The sequence below is a fragment of the Acomys russatus genome, chromosome 27 (genome assembly GCF_903995435.1).
Source record: "Acomys russatus chromosome 27, mAcoRus1.1, whole genome shotgun sequence".
Classification (NCBI taxonomy): domain Eukaryota; kingdom Metazoa; phylum Chordata; class Mammalia; order Rodentia; family Muridae; genus Acomys; species Acomys russatus.
Window position 1 is genome coordinate 25593461 of NC_067163.1, and position 21048 is coordinate 25614508.

Here is a 21048-nt window from a genome sequence, read left to right on the forward strand (position 1 = left end):
AGTTCACGGCAGTTCAGCTCATGGAATTCAGAGGGAGTTTTAATGAGTTTTACAGAGACAGTTTGAAGAGAGAACATGCCAGACACAGGTGAAAACAGAAAGAGCCAGAGAATGAGAAGCAGTCAGAAGATTAGAACAAATTGTTAGAGTTAGTACGAGGCCAGGCAGAGCAATTCAGTCAGACACTGAGAAGCCAGATTAAAATCAGTCAGCTTGGAAAGGCTGAGCCAGAACTGCTGAGTTGAACCAGCTCAGAAAGAACAAGTAAGGGTGATCTTATTCAGCAGTCACCCTCAGAGGCTGAAAACATTCTAGGTCTAGATCAGATTGTATGGAGGCTAGAAGCTTCCAGGACTAGGCCTACGTTAGCAGATGGATGCAGCAAGCCTCCAAGAGGACAATTACATCAGGAGACTAAAAGTTACTTTTACAAGTTTCTCTCTTTGAAGACAACTGCACTGAACATGGATACATACATGAGATTCTCTCTCTCACACACACACAAAAGACAAGGGATTTTTAAAAAAAATAGTTTTCAGCTTCAGGGATTTGAACCAAACTGGTTAATTGTTTATCACATTCTGGCTTTACTCCACACATGTAGGCATTTGAGGCCCGTGTTCCTCTGTCAATTTCCTTCTAATTTACTGTTGTTCCTCTCCTCTCATCCCTTCTTTGCTTGCTTGCTTTCTAGAATCAATTGAGTCCAATTGTACTGTCCTTGTTTGCATGGTGTGGGGCCAACAACTGGGGCACTGGCAGCCTATCAGTGGCCACACCCTCAGTTAAAGTGACTGTCCTCAACCAGCCATTACCGGTCAATGGTTCCCAAGATAAGGTGATTAGCCAACTGGGAAGCAAAGGTGGAGGTGATACCTATTATCTTGAGAGGTTTCAAGGCTTTGATAAGTTCTGAGGTTACTTAGAATAGATACGATCTCAAAACAACTTCCTGTCGATGGAAGTAAACTTAAGCCGAACACTGCACAGGGAAAATTTGTCGGGACACTACCGTCGTTTTCTTGACCCCCAACTGGGATGTCGGATGCAAGATGTAGCATGTTTCGTTTAGTTGTAGCATTAAATAAAATAGCCGGGATAAGACCACTTGCATTGCCTCAGACACCCAACCACCTACAGCAGGCCAAGAGAGGTGCTGGCTCAAAGCAGGGAGGGGAGCTTAAAACTAGGAGTCAATTGACGTAGTATACAATTGGGCCCCAATAACTAATCTAATGTATCTACTAATGTTATCTACTCCCCCCCCCCCCCCCGCTGCCTTTTTTGTTCAACCACCCTCTTGCTCTAAACGTCTTTGAAACTCAGGTCCCTGAATTATCTGCCTGCTGTGCTTGGAAGGGATGAGCCAGGAAACCAGCTAAATCCTATGCGTTAGGGATGAATAAGAATTCCTTAGGGACCCAGGGCCAACAAAGAACTTGATGCAGGGGAACCTAACCCGGAGACCGCGGAGTCCGACTCCAGCCTCGAGGATCCTGTCCGATGCAACTCACCGCGGGACGAGGTCCAGGGCACCGACCCTACCGTTCCTGACTCCCCCAAACCTCGCAGCCTGAGCTCGCTTGCAACTCCCGCCCCTTGGGCGGTGCCGGGAATAAGCGGCGCCTCCGCCGGTCACGTGGGGGCCGCTCCACCGGGCGGCGCTGTAGCTAGCCGATCGTACCCTCCCAAGCGCCGGGGACGCGGCGCTCGCGCTCCCGCCCCGAGCCGCGGGGAAACGGAGACAAGGAGACGCCGACACCCTCGGCGCCCCGGCCCAGCGCCCGCAGTATGCTCGCCGCGGAGCCGAGCGCCGGCCTCCTCCTGCAGCTCGGGGAGGCGACGCCGCCCGCCTCCTGGCCGCCGCTGCGAGGGTAGCGGGGCCGGAGTCGGCTACCGAGGCACCGCGAGGCGGGCGGAGCTGGAGGAGGAGCAGGCATCCTCCGCGGCGCGGCGGGCGGCGGCCCTGCTGCCCGGCGCGCCCATGGCCCGGGAGCACGGAGAATGCGAGCCGCGTTTGGCGGCCGCAGCCCAGCTCCGAGCCGCTTGCCCGGAGCCCCCCAGAGCTGCCTGCATCGCTGCTGCCCCCCAGCTGTGGGCGCCCAGCTGCTGGCTGCGCTAGGACCCACGGCTGCCGGCCGCGCAGGGGTGGTGGCCCGGGAGCAGCGGGAGCGAGAGGGGCCGGGATCCCGGCGCCCGCCGGGGTGCGGCGCGGCATGCAGCTGTGGGCTCCAGTACCGGAGTGAGGGTTGTCGACGCGGGGCCCCGCCATGGCTGGCAAGGACAGTGGCAACCTGAAGACGGTGAGGTTGTGGCGGGACGCCGCCCTGCGCACCAGGAAGCTGCGGAGCAACCTGCGCCAGCTCACGCTCAGCTGCCCGAGGGCCGGGGGCGACTCACTCGAGTCCCCCGACGCCCCCCAGCTGGTGCTGCCGGCCAACATCGGGGACATTGAGGTGCTGAACCTGGGGAACAACGGCCTGGAGGATGTGCCTGAAGGTCTGGGGTCAGCTCTGGGCAGCCTTCGCGTCTTGGTCTTGCGCAGGAACCGCTTTGCCCGACTGCCCCCTGCGGTGGCGGAGCTAGGCCACCACCTTACCGAGCTGGACGTCAGCCACAACCGGCTGACCATCCTGGGTGCAGAAGTGGTGAGCGCCCTAAGGGAGCTGCGCAAGCTCAACCTGAGCCACAACCAGCTGCCAGCTCTGCCTGCCCAGCTGGGTGCCCTCGGCCACCTGGAGGAGCTGGATGTCAGCTTCAACCGGCTAGCGCATCTGCCAGATTCCTTCTCCTGCCTCAACCACCTGCGCACCCTCGACGTGGACCACAACCAACTCACCGCCTTTCCCCGGCAGCTGCTGCAACTGGCTGCCCTGGAGGAGCTGGACGTATCCAGCAACCGGCTTCGAGGCCTACCTGAGGATATTAATGCCCTGCGCGCCCTCAAGATTCTCTGGCTTAGCGGGGCCGAGCTTGGCACCCTGCCCAGTGGCTTCTGTGAGCTGGCCAGTTTGGAGAGCCTCATGTTAGACAACAACGGGCTGCAGGCTCTGCCCCCTGAGTTCAGCCGCCTGCAAAGGCTCAAAATGCTCAACCTCTCTTCCAACCTCTTCGAGGAGTTCCCTGCTGCGCTGCTGCCGCTGGCTGGTCTGGAGGAGCTCTACCTTAGTCGCAACCAGCTCACCTCAGTGCCATCTCTTATCGCCGGGCTGGGGCGGCTTCTCACCCTGTGGCTGGATAACAATCGCATCCGATACCTGCCGGACTCCATTGTGGAGCTGACTGGACTGGAGGAGCTGGTGCTTCAAGGCAACCAGATCGCTGTTCTGCCTGACAACTTTGGCCAGCTCTCCCGGGTAGGACTGTGGAAAATCAAGGACAACCCACTGATTCAGCCCCCTTACGAAGTCTGCATGAAGGGAATCCCCTACATTGCAGCTTACCAAAAAGAACTGGCTCATTCCCAGCCAGCAGTGCAGCCCCGCCTCAAGCTGCTCCTGATGGGCCATAAGGCGGCAGGAAAGACCCTGCTTCGACATTGCCTCACTGAGGACAAAGTGGAGGGAGGACAAGGAGGAGGGGACAAAGAGAAGAGTTACCTACCTTTTCCTCCCCTTGGGAGCAAGGGCATCGAGGTGACCAGCTGGACTGCGGATGCTTCCCGGGGCCCTGCGGTTTATTGTGTATGACTTAGCTGGAGATGAAAGCTATGAGGTGATACAGCCCTTCTTCCTTTCCCCAGGAGCCCTGTATGTGCTCGTGGTCAACTTGGCCACCTATGAACCCCGCCGCTTTCCTACTACGGTGGGCTCCTTCTTGCATCGAGTCGGGGCCCGTGTGCCTCACGCTGTGGTGTGCATTGTGGGCACACATGCAGACCTGTGTCGGGAGAGGGAGCTTGAGGAGAAGTGTCTGGACATTCACCGACAGATTGCCCTGCAGGAGAAGCACGATGCCGAGGGCCTAAGCCAGCTAGCCAAGGTGGTGGACGAGGCCCTGGCTCGGGACTTCGAGCTGCGGTCCGCCAGCCCCCACGCAGCCTACTACGGTGTCTCAGACAAGAACCTTCGGAGGCGCAAGGCCCATTTTCAGTACCTGCTAAACCACCGGCTGCAGATCCTTTCCCCCGTGTTGCCCGTTAGCTGCAGGGACCCGCACCAGTTGCAACGCCTCCGTGACAAGCTGCTCTCTGTAGCAGAGCACCGAGAAATCTTCCCCAACTTACACAGAGTCCTGCCACGTTCCTGGCAAGTGCTAGAGGAGCTACACTTCCAGCCACCTCAGGCACAACGACTGTGGCTAAGCTGGTGGGACTCTGCCCGCCTGGGCCTGCAGGCAGGTCTGACTGAGGACCGGCTGCAGAGCGCCCTTTCCTACCTGCACGAGAGCGGCAAGTTGCTGTATTTTGAGGATAGCCCGGCCCTCAAGGAACATGTCTTCCACAACCTCACCCGCCTCATTGACATCCTCAATGTCTTTTTCCAGAGAGATGCTTCTTTGCTGCTGCATAAACTGCTCCTAGGGACCAGTGGAGAGGGCGAGGGGGAAGGAGAAAGCTTCCTCACTAGAGCAGTGCCCACCCCAGGTCAGGACCCACTCCGGGCTACCCAGCTTCATCATTATGTAGAAGGCTTTCTGCTGCATGGGCTCCTGCCAGCCCACGTTATTCGGTTGCTACTCAAACCTCACGTCCAGGCCCAGCAGGACTTGCAGCTCTTACTGGAGCTCTTGGAGAAGATGGGACTCTGTTACTGTCTCAACAAACCCAAAGGCAAGCCTTTGAATGGCTCCACAGCTTGGTACAAGTTCCCATGCTACGTGCAGAATGAGGTGCCCCACGCAGAGGCCTGGATTAACGGGACCAACCTCGCCGGGCAGTCTTTCGTGGCCGAGCAGTTGCAGATCGAATACAGCTTTCCCTTTACCTTTCCACCTGGATTGTTTGCACGCTACAGCGTCCAGATCAACAGCCACGTGGTGCACAGGTCGGACGGGAAGTTTCAGATCTTTGCGTATAGAGGGAAAGTGCCTGTGGTAGTGAGTTACAGGCCTGCCAAGGGGGTCCTGCAGCCAGACACCCTGTCCATTGCCAGCCATGCGTCGTTACCAAACATATGGACCGCATGGCAAGCCATCACCCCTTTGGTAGAGGAACTGAATGTTCTACTTCAGGAATGGCCTGGACTGCACTACACCGTGCACATCCTCTGTTCTAAGTGCCTTAAGAGAGGGTCGCCCAATCCACACGCTTTCCCAGGTAGGTGGAGAGAGTTTGGGCTTCGTTGATAGTCTTGTCTTTGTGTTTGTTTGCTTGTTTTTGAGATGTTGGTTTCTCACGTGGTGGAGTGTTTCTGCAGCCTCACCGGCTTTCCAGGAAAGCTTTTCAAGGTAAACCCAGGGTGACCTGGGCACAAGCCAAAGCCACGTGAAACACAGCCCCGAGTGTCGCTCTCTTCTAACAGGGAGACTCATACTGCCAAATTTGAAACATTTCCAAGTCTCTTTACTCCTCCTTTCCGAGTCAGCCACATTTTGTAGAAAGAAATCTCAGGTGACTGCACAGAACCCGGGATGACTGTGAGCCCTGTCGAGCCTCTGTTCTCACAGGCATTAGACACATGTTAGAGGGAGGAGCCCCGAGTCTGGGTTGGCGGTCATGTTCTTTTGTTTAAAGTCCTTGTGTACCCATCAAGTCAGAGTTAGGGCTGGCTTTTCCTGAGAAATCTGAAGAATGTTCTGTAACCCGGCTGAGTGATGGTTGAGTCCGCTGTAATGCATGCCTGCCTCTTGAGAGTGCAGACATGACCATCTCGGGAGAGAGGACTCACTTCTTTGAAGGGAGTTTCCTCAGATATTTCCTGGCAATTTTGAGCTTTATAGACATCATAAGACACACTTCTCAGTAAGTGGGGGTTTCCAATGCTGTTTTTTTTTTTTTAAGTGATAGAAGGAAACCAAGAAAAGAAAGCCCAGGAGTCTCCTAGGGTGTGTTTCCCAATAGTTTTCTTTCTTTCTTTCTTTCCCTCCTTCCTTTCTTCTTGTAAACAGTTATGGTTGAGTGAAAGAATTTGATGACTAAGTTGTTTGAGATAAAAAAAACCAATAATCCTCATTTTTTAAACAGCAGTTTTAAAGGTTCAGCAAAGGTATGGATTTTCCACCTGCCCCTCCCCTTCACATATGCATAGACTCCTCATCATTACCCATCATTCTCTGCGCAGGAGCAGTACATTTGCTCCATCCCTCCACCCTCAGGAGTGAATCCTTGTCTGGAACTGCTAGCTTACCTTAGTGATCAGCTCCTGTGGGTTTGGGCAATTGTATAATGAATGACAGAAGTCCGTCATTGTAGTGTTATCTAGCATATTTTTGCTACCCTAAAAAAGTCATTTGTTCTCTCTATATCCATCTCTTTCTAGCAGTCCTGGGAACTGAACTCCATTTTTTGTTTTTGTTTTTTTGTTTGTTTGTTTCCCTGGTTAATTACCTCAAGCCTTTAGCTAGGAACTTCCCCTCATCACTTGTGGTTCTTTAACAGCTGATCTGTGTGCAGTCCACTTGCTCACTAGTATTACACAACTCCTGTAACAATGGTGCCACTGAGCCATTGTCACCTTGGTCCCCCATCACCTGGGGTATCTTGAGGACTGATGAAATGGAAAACTGAATGCCACCCTGATCTTTGTCTTGGCCTGAGTGCTGACAAGAATGTAGCTTGTAATAGTATCGGAAGGAACAGGGTACCAATATTTCCGAAGGGAGATCTCATTTTGATTCTTCAGCTTGAAAAAAAAAAAGCCACCATATTAGATTACCAGCCATCGGAGCGAACCATTCCATGTGATTATCTGATAGTTTGTCAGAGGCCCTGACTTGGTGGATGCCTCAGTGTTTGCCATTGTATTTTATTCATGGAAAACAAACACTTTATGGTGCTACTAAGTGTCATTGTATTTTTGTACAGAGGAGTTGGGAGCCCTGTTCTCACAGGCTACTCAACTGAGAGTTCTCTGAAAACAGTTCTTGCTTAATGCAGAGATAGAGTGCAAATTAAAGTGATGTTATGTACTACCAAGGGAAGGACATAGGTAACTGGACACAGACCAGTTGTTAATAAAACAGAGAGGTAGTGTGATTTTTACCCTCAGCTCTTTGCTCTCAAGTTTTCACCTTCATCTATTGCCTAAAGGAGCAAGTGTGTGTGTGTGTGTGTGGAGGGGGGTGACAATAAGTAGGGGAGGGGGTGGGCTTGTTTCTCCATTTGTCTTTCAAAGGAGGCACACCTGGTTGGCAAACCAGCTTATAGGGAAGATATTACTTTTCAAGTTGAGAAAGGAAAAGAGAAACATTGTAAGAACTCATGTTGAGGAATATGCCATCAGCTTTTTTTTTTTTAATAACGGGCACAGAATATTTCTGCCTTATTTATGTCAGAAATGCTATGTTTAAAATTTTGTTTTGGCTTGTATTTTTTCCCCCCAAAGTAGCAGAGAGACTAGACTAATGGGAAAGCTGACAAAACTGGGTTTTTCTTTACATTATGACAACAAAGAAGGAACTTTTTTTTCCCTCTCTGTCATATTTTTCTGTAATTTCTATTGTTTATTACTCATTGTCACAATTCGGAAAGATTTGGCAGGAACCCAAAGTAATATGTAGAATGTCACATGGGAGAAATGATGACACTTGATGTCCAGTTATCAGAGGACATGTTCGTAGGTGGTGAAAACATGTTTCAGTTTGGCAGAAGCTTCCGCGTCTGTGTGTACCTTTCTGTCTTTCTACGGGATCATTCGCTTTTTAGGGATGGAAGATTGATGACTTCGTCTTACACTTAAAAAGTACCAAGTTCTCTTGTAAACTCACAATTTTATACACAGTGGGTTTAAAGACTTGCTTTTTAATTTTTGTTTTGTTTGCTTGTTTCTTTTAAGTACCATTTCCCACGTTGCTTGGTACCATTCAGCAGAAGCATTATGTTTGCATTAGTACCTTTTAAACCGTTCTCGAAGGGAAAATCCATTCTGGCCCTGCCCGCCTCCATTTTCTGGGGAGAACTACTTAGCTGGCTGAGTGACTTGCTTCAATTCTGGAGACCCTTAGCCAGCATCTATGGATATGAAATTTCTCATGAAAGAGATCCAATCACATTGTCAAAGAGCCTACAGATTTTATTTAAGATTTATTTACTACAGATTTTTTATGTAAGGCAATTGGGTTGACATACAGATTTCCTTAAGTAAAGATTTACTTATTTATTTATTTTACCTGTGTGGTTATTTATATGTATGTCTGTCATGTATGTCTGTACAAAAGAAGGTGTTGGATGCGCTGGAAATGGAATTACAGATAGTTGTTAGCTGCCATGTGGGTGCTGGGAATTGAACATTGGTACCCTGGAAAAGGAGCCAGTGCTCTTAAGTGCTGGGCCACCTCTCCAGCCCTCCAGTGTTCTAGAAACTGTAAGATGCTTGAATGTCACTGTGGCTCAGCAGGTAAAGGCACTTGCCTTGCAATTCTGGAGACCTGAGTTCTACCCCCAAAGGAGGAAGGGAGAACTGACCTCCACACGTGTGCTCAGTTGTGCGTGTGCGCACACACACAAACACGCTAGTTTTCAGACTATCACTATGTAAATCTAATGTTTTCTCTAGGTATGGACTCCTGCGCCTGCCCACCACCAGTTCTCATTCTCAGAGCACATGGTTCTGCCTATGGGATGTTTATTCCTGTGTTTATTCTTTTCTGTCAGTGTCATTTAAACCAGAATGAGGTAAAGAAGAAAAGCTTAGGTCCAGGTGTGATGGTACATGCCTTTAATCCCAAACAATGAAGGCAGAGGTAGATTATAGGAAAAAAAACACCCGTGTTTGAAAGTGATGTTTAATTGAGCTACAGGCAAAGTAACTCGGAGAATGATTTGTCAGAATAGGATACGCCCAACTCTCACAAGAAGAAAGAGGAAAGGGAAGCTACTTAATGGAGCAGACAGAGAATGAGAGAGGGACGGGGCAGTTTTACTGGGAGTTTTACAGAGACAGGCTGAAGAGAACAAGATAGAGACAGGGGAAGACAGAATGAGAAGGAGCCAGAAGATTAGAACAGACCGAGGCCAAGCAGAGCCATTCAGAAGCAGAGAGAAAAAACAGATCGAATAAGTCCACTGGGAGAGGAGCTTGAGCCAGAACAGCTGAGTTGAAGCAGCCAGCCCAGAGCTCAGAAAGAAGAAAGGGTGAGCTTATTCAGCAGGAAGTCTCAGAGGCTGGAACATTCTCAGCCTAGGTTAGATTGTATGGAGGCTAGAAGCTTCCAGGACTAGGCCTAGGAGAGCAGATGGAGGCTGTAAGCCTCCGAGGTGACACATATCTCAGGGGGGAAAGAGTCACTTTTCCATGTACTCATATGCCAGGTGTGTGCCACCCGTATGATGGTGTATGCCTGTCTGCTAGTGTGAGCCCATCAGATAGTGTGTTTGTCTGGCTCTATGCTCCTGGCTGACAGCATGTGCCTATCTGACTGTTGTATGTACCCATCTGTGTGTGCCGGTATGACAGTGTGCCCTAGTCTGGCCTGACTGTGTGGGACCGTCGGATGCCTGGCGTATTTCTCTGGTTCTCTTACATGTCATACTCTCTCCTTGATTAGATGTTCACTTGCTTCCTCTAAGCAAAGACCTGCCCGAAGCTTTGTGGTCTCCGGAAGCCTCTTGGGTAATTCCCTGAATGACTGTTTGGTGCTTCCTAAGAACAATCTCTTTGTTATGCTGTCAAGTTCCCAGGTGATACCAGATGGTGATCCAGCCGCATGCCCTGCTTCATCCCCCCCCCCCCCAATGTCCTAGGTGTCCTGCTGGGCCAGCACCGGCAGAATGTGCCTTTGAATGGGCCCTTCATTTGGACTACTGAAGCGAAGCAAAGTTCTTGCCCTATTATATCTAAATTTTACAGTCCCTGGAATCTGAGCATGACCTAGTTGCTTAGACTGAATTAAATTACTTGTTGTTTTTTCTTTTTGGTTTTTTTGTTTGTTTGTTTTTTGTTTTTGCCTCTTCACAAAGGTTATTCAATGCCTTTTAGTTTCACTTTATTAATATCGATGCTCCTGGGTTTTTGTTTTTGTTTTTTATAAACAGGCCTCTTTAAACTCTGTAGAACTTTGCTCCGCATAAAAAGATAAACCTTAATAATGTAGTAGGAGAAAGAATGCTGCTCAGAGAGAACTCAATGACTGGGGAGGTCTGCATTGTGCTCAATTTAGTTTGGGATTTAGGAGTCTCTGCTTTCAGTTCGAGGGTGGACTCCCAAGGTGGCCCCTGCACTTGTACTTGAGAACTTCCCAGGGAAAGGCTTGTTCGTAACACACAGTTTATGTATGTCATGGGCTGCCTTCTGCTCCCCTTGCTTCCTGGTGAACCTGGCTCTGCTATGGCTCTTTCTCCTTCACTTCCTCTCATACCTAACACACTGATGGGGTTACCCTATGGGATGTTTGGGTAGGACTAGTGGAGGATCTAGAATAATAGCGCTTTTCCCGTGGCTGGGACGAAGTGCCAGGTTTTGCCCATTGTACAGGAAGGGCCAATTCTGGAGTGGAGTGTAGATGTTTCTTGTGGTTTCCCCAACTTGCTTCTTAACATCCCTGCACCCCCCCCCGTACCCCCGACGCACCCCCCACACACCCCCCATTAGAACACCTTGATGAAAGACTCAGCAGCTGTCATTAGCTGAAAACCATGGCAAGTGCTGGCCCAGTCTTTACCCTCTCTCATAGCTTGCAGCGCCCGTGCCAGTACCTTGCACCCAGTTTCTGCAGAGGTACACAGGAAGGTCTGTTTGGGTCTCTCAGGCTCAGCCTTTCTGACGTTAAAAACCAGTTACTGGGAGTTTGGGTGTGTCATTTTGTCTTTCTCTGGGGCTTGGTTGTCTCTCCCTCAGAGGAAGTGAAAGCACATTGGCACGTATTCTCTGCTGCTGCTCTGGCGTTGATGAAAACTGCCCTTCTTGTGCTCAGAATGACGGCTAGGCATCCTAGACACCCACAGAATGCATGTCACCAACTCCTGAAACCGAGAGATACCCCATCCACCCCATCCCCTTCTCTGAGTAACGGTACTGTGTTCCAGGAACTCTTTTTCTTTTTTGTCTTCTGATGCTTCATGCAACTTCGGTACCTAGAATGGCCGAGCAGGTGGGAGGGGGCTCCACAGCCATTCTGTTATGTTGGTGATTACTAGCAAGTGGGTTTTGGGATGTTTCTGGTGTCCTTTATCTACCCATGTGTATGTTGAGGTTTACCACGTGGGGTTTGTAGTTTGTCAGTATGCCCTTGCCCTTTGGGTACACGCTCTAACTCTCACAGAAATGGATGAACAGACAAGGGACAGACGGGGAAGGCACTAAGTTAAGTAGAGTGTAGAAGCTGGCTGCCTAAGCCTTCTGCCACCTGACCTTATGTTTACTTCCTTAAGGCACTGGTCACCCTTCCTCCCAGAGCAGATGGTCTCAGAGCTCTTCCTCCTCTGATTGACTCATATCTTTCCTTTAACTTTGACTTCCTTAAGGGGGAAAGAATCGATGATGAAGGAACATGAGACCATGACTGTTGGAAAGTGGAAAGGGTACAAGAGGGCAGACCCCCCCCCACCCCCACCTTGGCTTTACCCCCTTCCAGGTGATGCTGCTTCCCAGAGCTCTGCCCTGGCTTCAACCTGTTGAATAGAGATCAAGGGAAGACCCTGGAGGAGTGCCTGGCTTCTGTGTAGACAACCCCATGCATATTGCATACTTGGCAGCCACATGAATAACAATTCCCAGATACTCTTGCCAACAGAACAGGGCTAACTTATTTGTAAAGAATGAGAAGGAAAATTTTGGAGTTATTTTTATTTTTGGCAGTAAGTGCATAAAAACATTTTCTTACTTTTCTTGTGTCGGTGTAATGTCCTAGTTGGAAACACTGGGGCTTGGTTTTTTTATTTTTATTTTTATTTTTTAAGAGTAAATGAGGGAGGAGCCCTAAGCAACTGTTCTCTAAAAGGACACCAACAAAAAGTAGTGACTACAGACAGTGGGGACTGCAGTGGGATGTGATGGGCAGGGTGGTCATAGGAACCAGGCAGCTTTGTTGGATGCTAGGAGCTGGAGGCTCTTCCATGCTTGCTTCTGGAAAGTTCCTACTGCTCTAAGCCTTAGCCTTGGCCACCCAGGCTATCCTAGCTGTCTTCTTTTCTCACACAGTCTATGTAGAGACACTTGGTAGCAGAACATGTGTCAGGGGTGGGGTAGCTGCCCTTGCTGCTCTCCACTTCTTCCTCCTCCCGTCCCTCCTCCCCCCTCCTTTCTCTCCTCGTCCCTCCTCCTCCCTTCCCTCTTCTCCCTCTCCCTCTTCTCCTTCCTCCTCCTTCCCCTCCCTCTTCCTCCCTCTCCCTCTTTCCCCACCCCCTTTTTCTCTTTCCCTCTTCTTCCCTTCCCTTCTTTCCCCCTCTTCTCCCCTCTTCCTCCTCTTCTCAAGGTAGAACTTATCAAATGTAAGATCAGCCATTTTAAAGTGAATGATTCCTTGGCATGTCTGCCCTCACAGAGCTGCGCAAGCATGACGTCTGAGCCAAGTGCTTGTGTAGGCAAGGAGCACTGAGGCAGGACTTGGCCTCCTCCCTGGATGAATTGCCTGGGAATTCTTCCACCTGGCTCCGGGTGACTACTTTTTTTTGCAGGGCATGTCTTAGGAGTAAGGGTTTGTGTGCTTCCTTAGGATTCCCCATTGGGTGGACAGCTCTCACATGGCCATGTTAGGATCTTCTTTTAGGGTTGGTAAGGCTGTCTAGGCCCCTGGGTCTGTCTGTGGCAGGTAGAGTCTACTCTGTGTGTGTGTATGTGTGTGTGTGTCCGTCTGAGTCGCACATGACCCACACAGGATGAAAAAGAACACACGGGAAAGAAGTGCAAAAGAGGCTGGTTCTGCATAAAGCTTTTAAGTTTATTTTTTATTTTTTGTACATTTTGAATGACATGCCTGGAGTGCTTGGTCCTTAGGCTACAGGTGGATAGTAAGCAGGTGAGATTGGCATGTTTCAATATTAGGATATTACCACACAATACAAGTTATTAGCTCGATTCTGCCGTCAGTCACTTTTATTCCTGCCGTACATAGACATTTGAGCTGAATTGGGAGTTTTAGGAGAATAAGATAAAATACGTGGTGTTGGCCATGGGAAGCTGGGGTGGGGTCTTTACTCGATGGTTGATCCTTCAGTTACGGAATCTGATTATACAGAGAGAAAATTATTGCGTCTTTGTGAGATGTCTGGCTTCTGATTTTTCTAGGGGAAAAAACTGTTTATTTAGTGAGAAACTGAGTCCCATCATGAATGTGCTTGATGAGGAGGAGTGAGTGGAAAGGGATGCCCACATCCCTCCCTCCAGTTGCCCTGGAGTCTGCATCATTTGTTGCCATAAATCTCAGGTATGAGAGGATGCTGGTACCAGCATCATCACCCATTCTTTCAAAGCTAGCCATCCCTTTTGAGGGAAAGAGGGTCCCTTTTGTTCTAGGAACCACCACTCTCTTGGTCATTTATTTGCCCCTAATTTGGAAGGATCAAGGTCATCAGTCATTTCTGAATTCCAAAGATTAGAGACACTCATTCAGAAGACAGCACCAATTGAAGTGGGTGTGATTGAGCATGTGTGACTGCTGTTTACAGCTTTCTTTGTTAAGGGAGGCTTTGCTGAGACGTTTCCCTATTATTAGCTTATTAAATGTTGAGAGATTCAAAGAGTTGAACATCTCAGAGCCTTCCTGCTCCCAAGATGCATCATCTCAGATCCCTACTCATCCCAAGATGAGTCACGTGCTGTTGACAAGGTGTTAGAACTATGTGCTAGCAGCAGCAAGGTAGGAACAGTAAGTAGCACAAGCCTTTATCCCTCTCTCATTTGAAAAGAGGGAGCTTAAGAATGGTTGTGGAGGTGAGGGAGAGGTGGCTCAGTGAGTAGTGTGAGGACCAGGTTTAGGATCCCTGGTACTCATGCAAAAAGCTACTTGTCTTAGCATGCGGATGCAATCCCAGCACTGGGGAGGTGGAAGTAAGAGGATTGCTGGGATTTACTGGCCAGCTAGTCTTGCTGAATTGGTGAACTGTAGATTTAGTAAGACCCTGCCTCAACACTTGACTTTGACCTCTGTCCTATACATATGTACACTTATATACAACACACACACACACACACACACACACACACACACACACACACACACACACTCAGACTAAACAAACAAACAAACAAACAAATAAATAAAGGCTTTAAAAAGATAACAGGGAAGCACAATGTCTGACCTACACATACACACACTTAAATAATACACACACACACACACACACACACAATGAATAAATGAATACCTAAGTAAATAAGGACTTTAAAAAGGTAAATGGGAAAGACAATGTAAAACCAGAAAGATACTTCTCTTGACTTCTTTGTTCTCAACTTCACTGTTGTTTTAATGGTTCTCAGCTTCCGTGCCATATGGGTTATTCATTGTGTGTGTCATCGTGCCTGTCTTTGTGAGGGATACAGTTGGGTGACACCATGAGACCGAGTGTATGCTGAGTTTCCAGCACTCTCGAAGGCTTCAAGTGGGTGATGTCATTCAGGTCCCTGGTGACTCTATGAAGTATGGGTCACTGCTCTCATTTTTCCAATGGAGATGAGCTTTAGTCAGTAAGTGAGTTCCCTATAAGAGCACTTTGGGCTTGTGCCAGCCTTCTGCTCACCTCTTAAAGAGGGTAGGTCCTTGACAGGCAGCTTGCAGAGAATGTCTTTCATATTGGTAATAGCTGGGCCTGCAGTATGGGGGTCAGCAGAGGTCGTGGTTAGGGGTGTGAGCCCCAAGGAAAGTATGCCATGGCCTGCAAGCTGAGTGTTAAAGAGAGTTTCCAGGTGGCCAGAGGAAGAAGGAAGTGGGTCTTAGTAGGGGAAGGGACTGAAGGGCTAAGTGGGTATGGCGTAGATTGTGTGCGAAAACCACTCGTCACTTAGCAGTTATGATAAGGGAGGAGCTTCTTTATTTATCTGATGTTTCTGGACCAGTCATCCATGGCAGCAACTCCTGCTGGCTCTTGAGTGAGAGCTTTGAAGCAAGCAGTGGTTCCAGCATTAGCCCTCTGAAGCCTGGGAGGCATTTACAGCTGGGGCAGTAGAAAGGCAGCCTCAGATGATCATGAGATACCATGTGTAAGTGTGACCCTGGCCACTCTATCCAGGTCAGAGAACAGGGAAGAAAGGACCATTGATAATTCCCACAGCGGATAGCTGCATGCCTTGCTAATCCATTGGATTGTATGTGAGGACATCGATTTTCCTCGCTATAAATCTTACCATAACAGCCCCCCGAGAAAAGCAAACTGGGATCCAACACAATTAGTGTTTAGCTGTGATCCCTTCACATCTGTGCTCTCTTTGTGTGTTGCTTGTAACCCAGAGTAAATGAAAGTACCACTTTAATTAACTTTGCTTTCCCAACACCCTAGTTTATGCAGATCATTCATTTGGATATAACTGACTTCAGGAAGCCAGGGTTTCTTGCATCGACGACCCTGTTATTGCTTGGGTTTGCCTGTCCTTCCTTGCCTCTCAGTTTACCCACATGCACTCTGTGGCACTTTGTCTGAAAAGCTTAGAAGTGCAGGGTGTTAAAAATAAATATGCCTTGTATTTTTTCTGCTTTGACTTGAAATATGAGAGATAGGTTGCTTTCTAAAATTAAAGTGTTCTGGGCTGGTAAGATGCCTTCGTGGTAGAGGCTCTTACCATGCAAGCCTGAAGACCTAAGTTCAATCCCTGGAACCTAAATAAAAATAGAGGGAGAGAAGAAACTCCATAAGTTGTCCTCTGATCACTGCACTTATGCTGGGGCATGTACACCCAGTCTTCTTCTTCTTCTTCTTCTTCTTCTTCTTCTTCTTCTTCTTCTTCTTCTCTTCTTCTTCTTCTTCTTCTTCTTCTTCTTCTTCTTCTCTCTTCTTCTTCTTCTTCTTCTTCTTCTTCTTCTTCTTCTTCTTTTCTTCTAACTACTACTACTGCTACTAACTACTACGATTACTACCCACCACTACTACCAACTTCTACTACTATTAGCTACTATTACTACACACATGCACACATGTGCGCACACAGACACACACACACACACACACACACACACACACACACACGCAATGATAATAAGTAAAATTAAAAGGGAAAAGCAAGGGGCTATGTTTTGTTTTATTTTGAGTAAATTCAAAGCATTCTAATATGGTGGTTAATTGGAGGGGGACAGCTGCGTTCTGTTCTGTTTCAGCACCGGTCAGCCATGTGCCTTTGGGATTCACAATAGTTTGTGTCCTGTGGGGTGGTCCCAAGGGTTGAGCTAATGCGCATCTATTGCTCAGAAGGGTACTTGATACAGGATCAACACTCTGCAGATTTCAACTACTGCTGGGACTGCCAATTCTCCAGAAGATACCAACCTTTTTGGTGTGTATTTGGAAATCTGATAAGCTTATGTGTAAAATTCTTCTTCTTTTCTTTAATAGTGGGGGAGTGGCACAGTGCAATGTTTTAAAAATGAATTTTCCCCATATTATAACATATATTTGGAGGGTAAAGGGGAAAATATCCCTCATAGAGAACATGTGTTTCTCTCAGCCCTTCCTTAAGCTTAGTTAGGTTCTTAAAATATATACTTAGCTCACTGTATAAATGATTTAAATATTGATCTTTTAAAAACCATGCTATTATCCTACATTTCATGGGCTTTCTAACTGCACAATAATCGTGTGCTTATGTAATAAGCATGGTGAGTTTAGCTTCTTATTTAACTATGGATGCTTGCATTTTATTGTTGTAATTCTGTGATAAACTTTTCTGTGTTGTTGTTGTTGTTGTTGTTTTTCTTTTCTGTGTTTTTGAGACTTTTTACCCAGGAGGGCCTCAAACTTGTAGCAAACTTCCAGTTTCAACCTCCTGCGCCTTAGGATTACAGGTCTGAGGTGCCACACCTGTCTTGGCTGTATTGTTTTGGGAAACTTTTTCTTTCCTCTTTGGGGTCATGAATTTTTATCATTATTCACAGACTTTATAGACTAAATAAATAAATAGAGTTGTGTGAAAACTGAATCCAGAGTTGTGCGTGTCACTGTATTTACATATGGAAGCAACACTGTCCCCACATCAGGGGTAGCAGACATGCCTCTGATGTTCCCCTGCAGATATCCCTGGGTACTCTTGGAGCAACCCATGAGGCAACCGGAGCTGTAGCATCCCTGCAGGAGGGCACCTGGCCTTTGCAGCTGCAGCAGCAGGGGCAGGTGCAGGAACTACCAATGGTTCAGGCGCAGTTGGGGTCTGTTTCCGGTGTAATCGAGGCTAGGTCCAAAGGAACCAGCACAAATGGGCCATGCTTTCGGAAGGCATATTAGGAGAGTTTGGCATCTGGGCATCCATTGTGGGGATCACTGAGTGGCAGGCAGAGAGTGCCATGGTCTCAGAACACGTTTGTGTTGCTTTCCAGCTACCTGTCACACCTCTGCAGGCTTGCTCCATACTGTCCCAGACAGTGCACTAATATTTAATGGGAAACAGCACTTTGTTGGTGATTTAGAGTTCTTATTAGCAAGGATGTTCACTCACAAGCATCTTGCCTAATTATATTGCTGCTTTTTGAGTTTTCAGATAATAACTTTTTAGCATCAATGTTTTATCAGTTTGGATTAACCCTTTATGCGTCTTCATTATATTTAAGGCTTTTTCTTCCCCAACTTGTTTGCCTTTTTGGTTTTCTAAAAGTTCTTGGTTTAAGTTGAAAAATTTTCACTACAGTTGACTTTCTAGATAACTTTTTAAAAAAATCCGTAACATCATCACAAAGAGAACAGAGGAAACCACACAATGATTCTTTGCTCCCATAACCTTAACAATAAGAAGGTAATACCTGCTTGTCTATGCAAATTCAGTAGCAGAAGCCACACCCCCACCATTGGCCTCAATTTTTTTTTTCTTATTTGTAAAATGTTTCTTGTGGTTTCTTTCAGAGATAATAAAGCATGCGTTTGCATTTAACCTGAAAGAAGTCTTGTATGCTTCTTCTGCACCTTGCTTTTGATCACTTAAATCCTTTGGGAGGTTGGAGACATGGCTCAGAAGGAACAAACATGTACTTCTTACTCTGCCAGAGGTCCTGAGTTTTAATTCCTAGCACGCACATCAGGCAGCTTCCAACCACCTGTAACTCCACACCTCTGGCCTCGATAGACCCCTGAACTCAAGGGTGCATACCTACACCCCCCGTACTGTTAAAAAAAAAGAAATGTATTTTGGTAATACTGCCATAGAGGCAGTTTGAATATAAGCACACACATATGCATATTGCATATATCCCTGTGGCTTCTTTCACAATATTCTGGCCCCTTCTCTGTGCGGGTTTGGTCATCCTGTGCTGACAAGACCTTTGATCTCTTCCAAGCTGTTTTCTAGATTTTGAGCTAACAAAGTTCTCTCCCTTTTGGAGGTTGAACAATGAACTTCTTTTAAAAACCTTTCGAGTTCACCAGGCTCCCTTTGTGTTCAGAACACTTTGGAGATACAGTTGGTCAGAATGGTGGGACAGGAGAGGGGCTTGCGGAATTAGGAAGGTTCGGCTTTGTGATTTAAAAGCAGGTGATGTCTCTAACTGGCTTCTGGGGTGCATGCTGGAACGCTGTTGCTCCGAGCATAATTACGCTTTTCACAGCTTAATTCACCCACTGTTGTGTGGTGCCCTATTTAGACATAGCCATAATTACAAATCTTGCATGTTTATAAATACAAAGATCACTGATCAAAACAAGGCTCTGGCAGTACGAACAATGCTTGGCCCGTGTAAGAAATCAATGAAAACTAACTGGTTGTGAACTGTGTTCCAACGACTCAAAACACTACTTCTGTCTCTCTACTGGTGGCAGAGTGGTGAGTCTGTCCCCTAAGTCACCTCTGGGACTCCATTCCATCCTATTTCTAGAGCTATGCTTGGTGCGGTATGTACAGAACCAATCCTGGATATCTGGTTCAGAATGGGTCTAACCTAGTGCACACAGGTCTATTTGCTGTGGAAGAACAGACTTAAATTCCGTTTTTTGTTGCCCCTGTGTTTCAAAGATTCTTGACGGTACATCTCACTGGAAGCCAGCAATGTCAAAGTCGGCTTCTTCAAGAATGGGTTTCACCATATGCCTGTTAGAAATCTTTCTCCTCACTCTGAGTACATAAATCAGTGCAGGCAATCTGGAGGAAAAGGGTGGCTCACCATTTCTCTAAGCATGCCACTGAAAATATATATTCACTGTGACTCTCTAGATGCGTGGCACGGCTGAGCTGACTTTGATTCAAGTATTGCTCACTGAGTTGCATGGGATATTCTAAAAAAAGAAATGTGAATTTTCCAAAATACTTTGGTGCCGGAACTGGCTCCCCTGTCTGCTGGGAGCAGGGCTGTTTTGTGCCCCCAGGATACAGGAATGAGAACAACAAAAAGAAGCTTCAGAGCCCCCAGCAGCATGCATCTGTCCCCTTCCCTGACTCGGCTGGTACCCAGATGGCTCCTGAGTGGCACAGCCACCCTGGTTGTCCCCTTCACTAACCCTCTCTTGGGTGAAACAGGTGCTGTTTTCAACTTATTTCTTCTCTTAAAGCCTCTGTATTTCCTCAAATACAAGCAGGCAGCTCTGTGCTTCTCCCTGCTTACAGTGTTGTCCCCCGTCTTTTCTTCTTGGTGTAAGGGAAGGCAAGGGTACTGTTTCTCACTGGCCATTTCAGGATCGTGGCTTTGGGCTGTGGCTCTGTTTCAGTGCAGCCAGCCAGCAGTCCTGTCAACAGTCGGTTCGCTTCTCGAAGCCCCTTCTTGAACATGGTAGGCGCAGCCGAGCCTGGTCTCTGCAGCACACTGCAGAATTCACACTTAGCCAAATGTGTGTGTGTGTGTGTGGGGGGGTGGCTGATAAAATTCCCTCACCTAGCCAAAACAAACAAAAACAAAACCCCAACAACAACAAAACCTCAAACCAAGCAGGTGACTGTCTCCAGGACCAGATAATTCTGCTGCATCTCCAGCCTCAGGTGCTGTGCAGGCAGGAAGCTGCCGGTCAAGATATTCCAACTGCCCGCCCATCTTTTACAGCCCATAAACCTTCTGATTTACAGTGTCGTTTGTGATGCGAGACACGCTTCTTCATGGGGGGGGGGGGGATCTCCATTGAGATCACAACCCACTGAAAGCCAGGGGAAGAATAAGGAATTAGAATGGTGTCCATCGTTCTTTGTCAGGGAAGGACCCCGTTCTTAGGCGGTGGACAAATATTTGCTTTTGAAGAATCTGGTGGTGTGTTGGTGGCTTTGTTAGCAGCCGTGCCCAAAAACATGCTCTTTCGCCTCCGAGGATGCGGAAGCATGTGTTCCGTGGACCATGTTATGCTTGGAGCCTGGCTGTGTGCTACCCGTGCTGTGAGTAGCTCTCTGCTCATCCCACTCTGGCCAGCACGGCTCCTCCCACCCGGCTCATTTCTGTAAAGGGTCTGATCTTTGCCCACATGGTTTCCTATGGAAGTGGATACAGAACCAACGTCTCTCTTACACCAGCCAGAGATGAGACTTGCTGCCCAGCTTTCCTGCTTTGTGCTAAAGCAGCCAAGAAGGAGCCCTTGCTTCCTTTCTGGTCACACGAAGTCCAAAGCCGTGCGCTGGGGCCTCCAGGAAGCCATTTGGCATTGGAAAGCTTCAGTGTCCCCTGAAAACCGAGGGGCAGTGCCTCAGTCCCTGAGCATTCATACCTGTGTCGCCGCTCTCCTTAGAGGTCGTGAGGCTTAAACAACTGAACGGGCATTTGGTCTCTAGGACATGGTGAACGCTTGATAAATGTAGGCTATGGTTACTATGATCCTTTGCATGAGAGGGCGAAACCCCTTGGGCACGCAGCCGAAAACAGTCTGTCTGTCCCCAGAGCCTACCATCCCAGTTCCTTCTGAGCAGGTCCTTG

The 21048-nt window shown here is 48.1% G+C and overlaps 1 protein-coding gene across 1 annotated transcript in view; it reads left to right on the top strand.

The window, feature by feature from the left end:
• The first annotated feature begins 2141 nt into the window (after positions 1 to 2141).
• Positions 2142 to 21048, top strand: part of Mfhas1 (multifunctional ROCO family signaling regulator 1) — a 95055-nt gene continuing 76148 nt past the window's right edge. Inside the window, 2 exon segments of the mRNA XM_051170063.1 lie at positions 2142 to 3668; positions 3670 to 5257. Coding sequence (XP_051026020.1) covers positions 2271 to 3668; positions 3670 to 5257 — 2986 coding nt within the window. The 5' untranslated portion in view covers positions 2142 to 2270.